Source organism: Lynx canadensis, chromosome C2 (assembly GCF_007474595.2).
Source record: "Lynx canadensis isolate LIC74 chromosome C2, mLynCan4.pri.v2, whole genome shotgun sequence".
In the NCBI taxonomy this organism is placed as follows: Eukaryota; Metazoa; Chordata; class Mammalia; order Carnivora; family Felidae; genus Lynx; species Lynx canadensis.
Window position 1 is genome coordinate 86,061,722 of NC_044311.2, and position 13,147 is coordinate 86,074,868.

A 13,147-nucleotide genomic window follows, 5' to 3' on the forward strand; every position below is an offset into this window, starting at 1 on the left:
ATATGACAGTCCTTATAACAATTCATAATAAGTAAGTTATCAGAGGTTAAGTAACTTGCCTAAACAGGTAGCTGATTTGTGGTGGAATAGAGATTTGAACTCAGCTTTGACTTTGAATTGTAAAGAGCCTGCAACTTTTACACTATGTCCTGCAAGTTCTGATGTGACTGTGACATAATAAAATGAGAAAATATTCACTTTTTTTGTTGTTGTAAGTTTATCTATTTTGAGAGAGACAGTGCAAGCAGAGAAGGGCAGAGAGAGAGAGAGGGGGACAGAGGATCCAAAGTAGGCTCTGTGCTGACAGAAGAGAGCCTGATGCAGGGCTCGGTCTCAAAAGCCAAGAGATAATGATGTGAGCTGAAGTCAGATGCTTAACTGCTTAACTGACTGAGCCACCCAGGCGCTGCTCCCTGTTTAAGTGCATTGGAAGATTGGACTTATTTTACTTATCTGGAGTAAAAGTTTTGGTTTTGAGTTATATTGTTTTAGCAATGCATAGTTTAATTAGACAATCAAAATACTTCTGAATTTTTTTTTCCTTTCTTTACCCCTAGATATTCAAGAATTTTATGAAGTGACCTTACTGGATAATCCAAAATGTATAGATCGTTCAAAGCAGTCTGAACCAATACAGCCTGTGAATACTTGGGAAATTTCCAGCCTTCCAAGCACTACTGTGACTTCAGAAACACTGCCAAGCAGCCTTAGCCCTAGTGTAGAGGTAAGATAAAAAAAAAATTCTTGAAGCTGTTTTTCAGTAATCAATTTATTGGGGCTGCTAAGTTTTTCACTTTATTTATTTTGTTTTTTCATTTAATTAAAATGGATATTATGTGGAAGTATCATAGGATTACAAATATTTTTGAAGAGAAAAGCTCAGAATCTCTGGTGCCTTTTCTTAAAATGCTGTGAATGGTTTGAGGTCTGAAATACTTGCTTTAGACTATTAAAAGAATACTTTGCATGAGAGACCTCAGTAAAATCATACTTTGGAAAGATGGTTTTGCTCTGATATTTTTTTTTTTTTTTCTTTTTGAGACATAGAATATAGTTTTGTAGTCCTGGGCAGTTTAGTTGCTACATTTACTCCAAATATTCTGTTTTATTTGGCTTAAAGATTATTAAAACTTAGTAAAGACTAAGTAAAGATTAAAGACTAATCAGTAGGGACACCTGGGTGGCTCAGTCAGTTGAGCAGCCAACTCTTGATTTTGGCTCAGGTCACGATCTTATGGTTCATGAGTTCAAGCCACTGTCGGGCTCTGCATTAACTGAGTGGAACCTGCTTCAGATCTGTCTCCCTCTTTCTAGCCCTGTCCTGCTTGTGCGTGCTCTCTCCTCTCTCTCAAAAATAAATGTTAAAAAAAAAAAGACTAATCAGTAAATCTTAAGGTCAGCATTGGTTTCTGCATCTTTCTGTAGTTAAAACTGTCTATTAAAGTTTTAAAAACTAGTAATATTTTTTTTTTGTTATGATACACTATTGCTGGTGGAGTTAGAACAGAGATATGAAGCATTTTGTAATGAGCCTTCTATCTGAGAAACGGTCATTTGAAAGTGGTTGACTGAATTTGATTCTAGTTCCTTCTAGTTTGTATTAGAGAAGTATCTGGAAAATTGAATCAGCCTCTCTTTGGTTAGTAATATATCAAGGAAAAGTAGTGGTGGGCAGCAACAAGACAGCCCTTTGGTAATGAAGTAGACAGTTTCCAAGTTTTCCTTTTTATATTAAGTCACATAGAATTGTAAAATTTTAGAAGAGGGGGCACATCTGATCCCTCTTTTTTTATTTTAAAGATTAGGAAACTGAGATCCAGAAGAAAATGAATGACTTGACCCAGCCTATTCAGCTAGTTTGGGCAAGTCTACCCTTGGATTTCAGACCTCTTAACATCCAATTCAGAGTTCTTTTTACTAATCCTGGCCTGAACTTAATGTGTTTCTCTCTGATTAGGGAGAGATTCTAGTGTTATCTGTGCATACTTTTTTTTTTTTTTGTCACTTTCTCTTGGATCATTTCAGTTTCCATTCCTTTTTGTTGATGTGTCATTTGTACTTATGATCCATCCCAAATAGATTTTTTGAATATTTTTTTAAGGTTCGTTTATTTTTTGAGAGAGACAGAGACAGAGAGAGAAACCAAGCACGAGAGGGGGAGGGGCAGATAGAGAGGGAGACAGAGAATCTGAAGGAGGCTCCAGGCTCTGAGCTGTCAGCACAGAGCCGGACTCTGGGGTTGATCTCAAGAACTATGAGGTCATGACTTGAGCCGAAGTCAGACACTTAACCGACTGAGCCATCCAGGCGCCTCGAGATTACTTAAAAATCTTAAAAAAAAAAATAGTACTGGAAAATTTCAACTTTTATGAAATGAGGCACTGCTACCTAGAAATGCTGTGTGTGGTGCTGGTGTTTCTGCATCTCTTTTTTTTTTTTTTTTTTAAATTTTTTTTTTCAACGTTTATTTATTTTTGGGACAGAGAGAGACAGAGCATGAACGGGGGAGGGGCAGAGAGAGAGAGGGAGACACAGAATCAGAAACAGGCTCCGAGCCATCAGCCCAGAGCCTGACGCGGGGCTCGAACTCACGGAGTGCGAGATCGTGACCTGGCTGAAGTCGGACGCTTAACTGACTGCGCCACCCAGGCGCCCCATGCATCTCTTGACAAGTATATTATGGACATGTTAACAGGAGAATAGAACAGAAGAATAAGAACTTTCTGACTATATATGACAGATCTTATTGATTAGGAAGATGGATGAGAAGTGAATATGATTAAAAATGTTGCTTAGGGCTTGGCACATGGAAAATGCTCTACTGTGCTTGAAATTTATATCCATTCATGAATAGACTTAGTAACGGGAATATGGAGGTGTGTTCATCACTCCTAGATTGTTTTAAAAAGGGGAAAATCTGTGTCAAATTTGAGTGAGCTAAGTTTGGTTAAAGGGAAGTACTCTTTTTGCAGAAGACAGAATACCCTGATGGATGTTAGTCTGAAAATGTAAATAGTTTTGAAACACACTGATGGATGGCAGTCATAAGGATTTTTTTTAAATGCCTGGGATATTTAGAAATTTAATTTCTACTTTTTTTGAGAGTGCTATAAGAGAAGGAAAGTATTTTCCCCTGTTCCACATCTATTTATGCTTAATTTGGATAGAAAACTTGGCTAAGTGACCTTTGACGTGATCTCTTGAGACTCTTTGAGGCATGTTTAGGACTGAAAAGAGACTTAGATCATTTAATTCACCTTACTTGTTTTGTAGTTGAAGAGAATCCAATGATCCAAATTAAAACAAATGTAGAGAAAGTTTTTATTTGACTATAACTTGAAACATAATATGAAAATTATGAAAATACTTTGTCTTGTACAAAATTTTGGTTATTATTGCACTTGTTCACTAATTCTTGGATTAAAAAGTAAGATCGTGCTTTTGTGACAAAATTGCATGCAACACAATCTTGTCTCTTTTACTTTATGTTCGCTTTTGTAGGATTATCATAAAGAGGGTTTGTTTGTTTTTTGTTGTTTTGCAAAAAGTATTTGAGATTGAGCAGTTTCCAGGGCATGCTTCTCTTACTCTCTTAAAGTGAAAATCTTTGTCTTGTAAAGACATTTTCTTTCATTTTTCTTTCTTGTCCTTTTTGTTGTTTTTACAGTTGGTAACTGCTCTAACTTGACAAATCCTCATTTGTCAGTTAATTTGTGCCCTTGTAACTTTGTTTCTTCTGATGTAGTAAAATGATAATACTGTTTATTTTTAAAGTGACATGATAGTATCCTATTGTCTTAGAACTTTTTTCTATTTGGTATGTATGTCCCCTACTTTGAATGTATACCTAGTGAGTTTGGAATAATGTTTGCTTAATATTAATGATAGTTTCTGGGTGATGGGGATTTTTTTATTTTTAGTACTTTTCTCCATTACTTTTTAAAAATAGTGAGCATGTGTCATTTTTATGAAAACAAATCTGTTTTAAAATAAGAGTGAATTTTAGAGATGGTAAGGAAGAATATTTGAAAGGAAGCAGGATGCAAGAGTAGGAGCAATTGCCTGATTTAATGAGAAGTTCCAACAGAAAAGGATGCAGGATCCTGTTTTAGTCCTTTTGAGTTGCTGTAACAGAATACCACAGATTGGGTGTTTTATAAACAACACAAATTTATTTCTCACAGTTATGGAAGCTGGAAAGTTCAAGATCAAGTCACCAGTAGATTCAGTGTCTAGTGAAAGCTTACTTCCTGGTTCATAGTTTACCATCTTCTCACTGTGTCCTCACATTGAGGAAGCGGTGAGGGAGCTCACTGGAATCTCTTCTATAAGGACACTAATTCCATTCATAAAGGTTCCTTGCTTATTGCCTAATCACATCCCAAAGGCTCCACATCCTAATACCATCACATTGGAGTTGAGGATTTCAGTGTATGAATTTTGTATGTGTGTGGGTGGGGGTGGTTGGGACACAAACATTCAGTCTATGGCAGTTCTGTTTTTGACAATACATTGCAAGCAGATCAAAGATTCAAAGGTTTAAAAAAAGAATGAAACCATAACATTTTAATGATTTTTGGTTATGAAGAACTTTCCTAAGCATGGCAACAAACAAAATCCAGAAAAAAGAAAAAGTTAAGAATGCTGACTTTGTAGAATTTCTTTGTGGACCTCACAAAGTTTGATTGTTTGAACTTTGGTTATAGAACTTCTATATCTTGAAAGATGCATTAAACAATTGAGATGCTGAAAGGATATGCTGGGGGAAAACTTGCCACACTTATGAAAAAGGACTAATTTCCAACCTTCTCAACTCAAAAAACCTCTTAAAGATCAGTAAGAAAAACGTCAACATTCAATAGAAAAGTGACCAAAGGATGTTAATGGATTGTTTAGAGAAAAAGAAATACACGTGCCCCAATAAGCCTATAAAGAGATGCTCAACCTCACTTTGAAAACATGCATATCAAATTAATAAAGTGTTTTTTAACTAGTTTGATTGTCAAAGATTAATTAAATGTGAGGAAACAGAAATTCTTATACTGTGGGTAGGAGGTACAGTTGTGCAACCTTTCTGAAAGACAACAGTATTCATATTCTTTGGTTTAGTATATGTTATAGATGTACTCACACAAATTATTAATATATATTCAGATATATATATATATATATATGCATGTTCATTGCAGTACTATTTGTAATATTAATAAAAATCAACAGGGAAACAATCTAAATGATTATCAGTAAGAAACTGGATAGGGGTGCCTGGCTGGCTCAGTCAGTAGAGCATCCAACTCTTAATCTCAGGGTCGTGAATTTGAGCCCCACATTGGGTGTAGAGATTACTTTAAAAAGTAATTTAAAAAAAGGAAATTGAATAAACATGTAATGTTACAGCCACTTACTGCAATATAAAATAGCAGGCATGAAAATATAGCTTATATATCTATATGTTATTAAATGATTGCATATCAGGTATATAGTATGCATATCAGGAGGTATAGTATGACTGTAAAAAAAAAACGTAGAAGTTAGGTATATCTGGAAGAATACACACTTAGTCTGTTTTCAGTAATGTATTTGTTTTCAGTTATCCCTGCTATCTCCAAGCCCTGTTTCAGCCCTTCTGAGTTCATTTCAGAAAGAAATTAACTGAGTGGAGTAGGGAAGATAACTTTTTTTTTTTACCTTCTCTTTGATCTTTTGATTTAATGCTTTAAAATAATCCATCTGCTTTAAGTAGAATTTTAGGAGATTGTAGAGTTATAAAATCAGTCTGCTAGGTTTAATCTGAAGTCCTCTAAGCATTGACTTAAATTACTGAAGTAGTGGGTAGTATTTGTACATAAAAGTGCACAAATCACAAATGTGTAGCTTGATGAATTACTGCATTGTCAGTACACTAGGTCAAGAAAAAGAAAATGGAATGACTGCTAATGGGGTTCCAGAATTACGTAGCGATGATGGTTGTACAACTCTGAATATACTAAAAACCAGTAAATTGTACATTTTAAAATTTGGTGAATTTTCTGGTATGTACATTACATCTCTTGTTAAAGATATACCTGTACCCCAAAATCTCCCTTGTACCTTTCCTAGTCCCTACCTATATCCTCTTCTTCAAAGGACCATCCTGATTTCTATCACCATAGATGAGTTTTGCATTTCTAAAACTATTTATTAACAGATTGTGTATGGTATATATTTTCTTGTGTCTAGCTTCTTTTTTCTTATATTTGATAATTTCATCCATAAGTGGAAGTTTTTTCATTCTCTGTGCTGTGTAATATTTCATTGTATGATACACTACAGTATATTTATCCATTCTATTGATGGGTATTTGTATTGTTTCCAGTTTTGGGTTAGTGCTGCTTTGAACATTCTTTTACAGTCAGTTCTGTTATAGCACAACATATACATTCTTAACAATCACTACACTGTGCAAAGTTGTGCAATAAAAACCACAATGCTTGGGGAGCCTGGGTGGCTCGGTCGGTTAAGCAGCCGACTTCGGCTCAGGTCATGATCTCACGGTCCATGAGTTCGAGCCCCGCGTCGGGCTCTGTGCTGACAGCTCAGAGCCTGGAGCCTGTTTCAGATTCTGTGTCTCCCTCTCTCTCTGCCCCTCCCCTGTTCATGCTCTGTCTCTTTCTGTCTCAAAAATAAATAAACGTTAAAACAAATTAAAAAAAAAAAAAAGAAAACCACAAGGCTTATGTAGAGTTGGGGACTCCAAGCTTAAAACTTGGTGGGTGACATATATAAAAAAAAAAGATAAGATCCTAATAAAAATAGTAGCACAGTTTCACACATGTTAAATGGTTAAGGAGTACATAAGTACTATAATAAAGATGGCATTTTATCTTGAAAATAAATCTTATTTGCTGTGGGAGTGTGTGTCAGGGTTGCAACCTGTGAGTTACTGTGCAGTGCTGGCCCAGGGATTTACCTGAAATTGGATGAACAGTTGTTAACACAACAGGTGTAGATGGGTATGAATCATAACATTTAGGAAAAGCTGAAGGCTGAAATGTGTGTATTTTGTGTATTTCTGTGTGGTTCATTTGATCTGGGTGCAATTTTCTGTTCTCACCTAGTGTTTCTCATGGACAAGATTGAGCATAAACAAACATGAAATTTGTGTTATGCTAATATTGTTCCCTAACACATCATTGCATTGGAACAAATTTGCATTTTCAAAATGTTATAGCAGAACTGTGTGTATATTTTTTGGTGTACCTGTGTATGCATTTCTGTTGTTTATATACCCAGTCGTGAAAATGATGCGCATATGTTTAGTTTTGGACATGATGACAACACTTTTGCAAAGTGATTATGCCTGTTTTTTGTAATTACCGCCAGTATGTGCAAGTTTCAGTTGCTTCACATTATTTGCCAACACTTGTTATTGTCAGTCTTTTTATTAATAATTTTAACCATTTTGGTAGGTGTGTGGTCATACTTCATATGGGTATTTGCATTTTCCCTATCATTAACAAGATTAACAAACACCTTTTCATATGTTTATTGTTCATTTTGCTATCTTTTGTGAATGGTCTACTTAAGTTTCTTGTCCTTTTTTTTTTTTTTGGATTGTCTTTCATCTTACTGATTTTAGGAGGTCTCTCTATCTAGATATGGTTCCTTTGTTGGATATATGAATAACATACATTTTTTCCCACTCTGGGGCATGCTTTTCCAAATGATATCTTTTCAGTATATCTTATGGTTAATGCTCTTTGTGCCTATTAAAATGGTTTTCAGCTCCAAAGTCATAAAGTTGTCCTACTTTATTATTTGTTAAAAACTTTTAATTTTGCTTTTCACATTTACACGTGTAATCCATACTGCAGTTTGCAAAATTTCACATGAATCAGCATTTTACTGTGTCTCCATTCTTGACACTCCAGTCTAAACCACCCTCATTTTTTGCCTAGATTATTCTAATGGTCCCCTTAATCAACCTATCTGCATTCAAACTTGTCCCTTTTGAAGATTATTTTTATAAAATGCATATCATGTCATTACCCTTCATTGGCTTTTCATTTCTTTCATAATAAAGTGGGAGATCCCTAATGAGACTCAGAAGTTGTAAATTACTTGACCACTGCCTGTTTTCCACTCATTTTTTAGAAGTCTTTCATTCTTTGGCTACTGGTTCCTTGTAGCTCAGGGCCCCCATATAATAATTCCTCTGCGTAGGAAGTTGTCTCTTGCCATCTCCAGCTCACTTTTAGCCTTTTATCTTAAATGTCAGTTTTTCAGCAAATATTGATCACCTATTATATATCATGCCTTGGACAAGGAGCTTGAATAGAAACAAAGTTCCCTGTCTTCATGGAGCTTACTTACATTCTAGTGGCAATGCAGGTAATAAACAATAAATTAATCAATTATCTAGTATGTTAGAAGGTGATAAGTGATATGAGAAGAAAAAAAGAGAATAGAGTGAGAGTATCAGGAATGTCTGATTCCTTTGCAGTTTCACAAAGTACATTGCAGGGTACTTTGCACTTTTTAGTAGGGTATTTTATTGAAAATGTGATATTTGTACAAGTTGGAAGTTGATGCAGCTATTTAGAGGAACAACCAGTTCCTCTAAGTAGAGTGCAGACTCTAAGACATAAGGCTGGAATTTACGAGCAATAGCAAGAGGACCAGTGTGGCTGGAGCAGAGTGAGTACAGGAAAGAGTGGTGAGAGATGAGGTCAAAGGTAAGGCAAAGGCAGATCATGTAAAGCTTTTGCTGGGTCTGGGGCGAAGGAGTGATGTTATTTAACGTAACCTTTAAAAGTATCACTTCTGCTGTTTTGTTGAAAATAGTCTTTGGTAAGAGTAGAAGCAGGAGACCTGTTAAGAGTCTGTTTTGGTGATCCAGTTTAAGGATGCATGTAGGCGTTAACCAAAGTGGTGATAATGGAGGTGCCAAGTGGATGAATTACGGATATTTTAAAATGTAGAGCACAGGGATTTGGGACAGATTGGAAATGGGTTGGGAGAGTAAGATGGAGATCACAATAAAAGAATTAAGGATGACTAAGAGGTCACTTCCTGAATAGAAGGCTTTCTTTACCTCTCAATTTATCAAGCCTCTATTATAACACTTTCTGCCTCTGCTTGATTATACTCATCACTGTTATAATTAAATGCTGAAATATATATTATTTTGTGTTATTTGGAGTCCTTGAGGTTAGGTACTGTCTTATTTACTAAATGTAGTACTTGCATGTGGTAGCTGTTCAGTAAATATTTTTCAAATGAAGTGAGAATTGTGGTTCTTTCCATATTGTAATTAAGTAGTAGGCTAAAGGTGATTATATATTTTTCTGACTGTTTATCATAGAAATCTTCCATGTCTAGTAAAATCAAGGGAATAGTACAACACCCATTATAATACAGCAAATTTCCAAATATCCATAGGGTCAACAATTACTAACATTTTGTCATATTTGCTTTTTCTGTGTATGTATATTTTTGGGAAATTATCTGAAAATCAGTTGCAGACATCCAGCTCTTAAACTATGAAAACTTTGGCACACATCTCCTATGACCAAGAATAGTCAAACATCCTCCTGTGTAAACAACCCTAGTACTGTTATCACACCTAACAAAATTCATAATAATTATTTTATTTTCTCTCGAATTCACTTTTACAGCTGTCTCCAAATATATTAGCTCTGCCCTGCCTTTGTAAGAGTAACAAAGTTTCATTTCTAGTTGAAAGGGAAAAGTATCTTTTACAGAAGAATACCAGCTAATAAATACAAATGGAATGATAAAATGGGGGTGTGGTGAATCAATATTTTGAAACCTCTGATGAAATGAGTGATTCAGGGAAGGATCATTAATGGGTCAGTCAGGTAAAAATTTACTCAAGTTGCTGAAGTACCCACCTACAGATACTTAAGATCTGGAGGTTGATCTGGAAGATCTGGAGGTTGCCACCTTTAAGTTTTCATCACAAGTGCAACAACCTGATATGATACTATGTGCTTCCTGGTGCGATGCAGTATGAAATTCAATATATCATTATGAAGTCTGTTTATCAAAAATGAGTATAATCAATGTTTACATCTAACTTCCTGTTACAGAAATACAGGACTTCGTGGGAGGACTTAAGCAACATCAGGAAACAAAAAACAAGTATAGAATATGTGGTATTCTGTAAGGCAACTGGCATGATCGCTTCAAAAAGTTAATGTCATTTAAAGAGGAAAGAAAAAGATGGGCAGGGTAAAGCTTGTATTTTGTTTTAATGCTAGTAAAGTTTGTGCAGTATTTCCTTTCAAAATTGGCTAGTAAGCTTTTCCCTTTTTTGTTACTCTATTTTTTAAAAAAAATTATCACTAATTTAGTGACTGAGAGTTTACTTATGCAGTGTTTACAGGCCATTTCAGTTATTCTTTGGATACTCACATTGTGCCAGGGATTGGGATGATCCATTGAAGAGATCCGGATCCCTCTGTGTCCTTTTGACATGCTGCATTGGTTTTTGAGCACGTCCTTGTTCTCTAGCACAGTTTTTCCAAGTTCATTTTGAACTTTCACTGCCTTAGAACTAGAATCAGCCAGCAATAATGGCTTCTCTTTCTCTGTTCCATGTGATTGCCTTTTCTTTGAGGCATTATCTTTGAGAGGTAAGAGAATATAGAGGCAGGTGACAGTCTACCAACTTTAGCCTTTTGTCCCAGAACTGGTAAAATAAAATTTGAGAAACATCACTGGTTTAACGACCCATTATGGTATTAATATTTTAAAACTATATGATGTATTCTTTCTTCCTGTCTTAAAAAACTCACACATACTCCATAAGAATGGATAATACTTATAACATTATTTTCAAACTGCATAGTTTTAAAGGACACACTCACATACATGATAGATAATGTTTTGAGATGCCATAAGAGCATGGATTCTTGTTATAGTCTCCTGATGTATATGAGGTAAGCTAGGGTTTGGTCTTTTGTATTTGGAGCTAATACTCACTTGAGAATTCAGCAAACTATATATAGTTCAGGGATGTTTTGACTGCCCAAACTTACATTATTACCATGTAGAAAACCAGATTAGAACTCAGTAGTTCAGCTTCACGGCACATGTTTCTGTATTTAATAACTTTCTTGGTACTTGGACTTGTTGCCTAGATAAGTGAAAGTATCACAATGAAGGAAATAAAATAAGGAAAGAAGGAACTAATTAGAGATAGAAACATAACAAGGAAGTTTGTTACAAAAAATTTGCAGAACTATTTGACATAAGAAAATGAAATCCCTCCCTGCACAGGAGCTTCTGAAAATGGTTTGGTATAATCTACCATGTTTTTCTTTGCATATTTCTGGGACTGATTTTTAAAATAGTCATATTATACTAATATACTGTTTTTAGCTTGTATTTTTACAGCTTTGTGTTTCAGCATGTCTTAATGTTTTAGCTATCTTTCCGTATTAGCCATATTTGCCGTGGTCTTATTGATTGCTGCCTGGTATTCCTGTATAGATATGTCTTTTTTGATAGGCATTTGGCCTGCTTCTGATTTTTGTAATTACCAACTGCTGAAGTGAACCATAGAGCCAGTTATTTAACTGTATTTAGCCATTAAGGAAATTTGGGCTAAAAAAAAAAAAAAAAGGAAAATTTGGGCATTTTATTCTAAGATCTTTTTCTGATAATAGACATTAGACTGATTAAAAATACTTATTTTAATCTCTTATCTGAAAGAAGGTGGTCTTTTAAATTTAGTTTTTAGAAGTTTTGCTAAAAGGAAGACCCAGAAAGCAAGAGTTATTTTATTTTTAGTCATTTAACACTCTTTCAATTTTCTTAAAACCACTTCATTGTTGAGAGCTGTGTCTTTAGTTTACAGTAAGTAACATTTCTAAAGCTCATTAGATTGTAAGAATGGACAGATACGTTCTAGTTAAGGTTTTCATTAATTTTTAAGGTTTTTAGTTGTTGGTTTTACATCATGAATTGGGAATACATATCAGTATTCACTGCCTTATTTTTCTCTGAAAGATAGAATTAAATACTGTTCAGTTAGACTGGTAGTTTCTGTTAGCTGTTACAGTAAACAGCTGTTTTTGTTTGTTTTGAGGAAGAATGAAAAGGAAAATTTTAAAATAGTAATCTCATTTGCTTTATTCTTTTTTTTAAAGAAAATAATTGCTCAACTCCTATTTCCTTGATAAGAACATTTGAAGTTATGTGAACACTACCAACACTGCCATTCCTTTCAACTGCAGTGTCCTTATCTTACTCTGTCTGGCATGGCCCAGCTCAGAAACATTCCATGTGAAGTGTTCAACCCATCTTTTAGCTGAAACTCATCTCTTCTGAATGCCTGTAGCACTTTGTACCTTTCTTATGGGCTTATATTTTACTGTTATTTGGGCTCTGTTTAAGTCTCTGGTTGTTTAAAAAATTTAGTATTTTGAAAAAAAAATTATCAACAGAAAAATTGCAAGAACTGTAAAGTAAACTGTGATTTGTCACTTTGCTTGCCTTGTGTATGTACACACACACACATATACATAAACTTTTATTTTTGCTGACCCATTTGAGAGCAATTGCAGGCGTCATGAATCATTTATCCTTAAATACTTCATGTATTGCCTATGAACAAGGATATTTTTCTTAAAATAACTTATTTTCTTTATTTTATATGACTATATCTAAAAACACCTAGTATACAGTTATCAGAGTGAAGAAATTTAAAATTGTTATAATGCCATTATCTCTATAATGCTGCCAGTCCATATTCAAATTCAGTACATTAAAAAAAAAAAAATGTTTATTTTTAGAGAGAGAATGCATGAGCGAGGAAGGGCCAGAGAGAGAGGTGGGGAGAGGGAATCCCAAGCAGGCTCCATGCTGTCAGCACAGAGCATGATGTGGAGCTAGATCTCAGGAACTGTGAGATTATGACCTAAGCTGAAACCAGTAGTCCTATGCTTAACCTGCTGAGCCACCCAGGTGCCCCTAAATTGAGTACATTTTTTAATATTTATTTTTATCTTAGTGTGTGTGAATGGGGGAGGGGCGGGACAGAAGATCTAAAGCAGGCCCTGCGCTGAACACAAACCCTGAGGTCATGACCTGAGCCGAAGTCAGCCGGATTAACCGACTGAGCCACCCAGGCACCCCCAAA

At 35.1% G+C, this 13,147-nt stretch overlaps 1 protein-coding gene across 14 annotated transcripts in view; it reads left to right on the plus strand.

Annotated features, from left to right (window-relative positions):
• Positions 1 to 13,147, plus strand: part of DLG1 (discs large MAGUK scaffold protein 1) — a 278,066-nt gene that overhangs the window by 19,926 nt on the left and 244,993 nt on the right. For all 14 annotated transcript variants that reach the window (XM_030330682.1, XM_030330683.1, XM_030330680.1 and 11 more), the window contains exon 4: positions 558 to 724. In XM_030330682.1, coding sequence (XP_030186542.1) covers positions 558 to 724 — 167 coding nt within the window. The remainder of the gene's footprint in view (positions 1 to 557; positions 725 to 13,147) is intronic.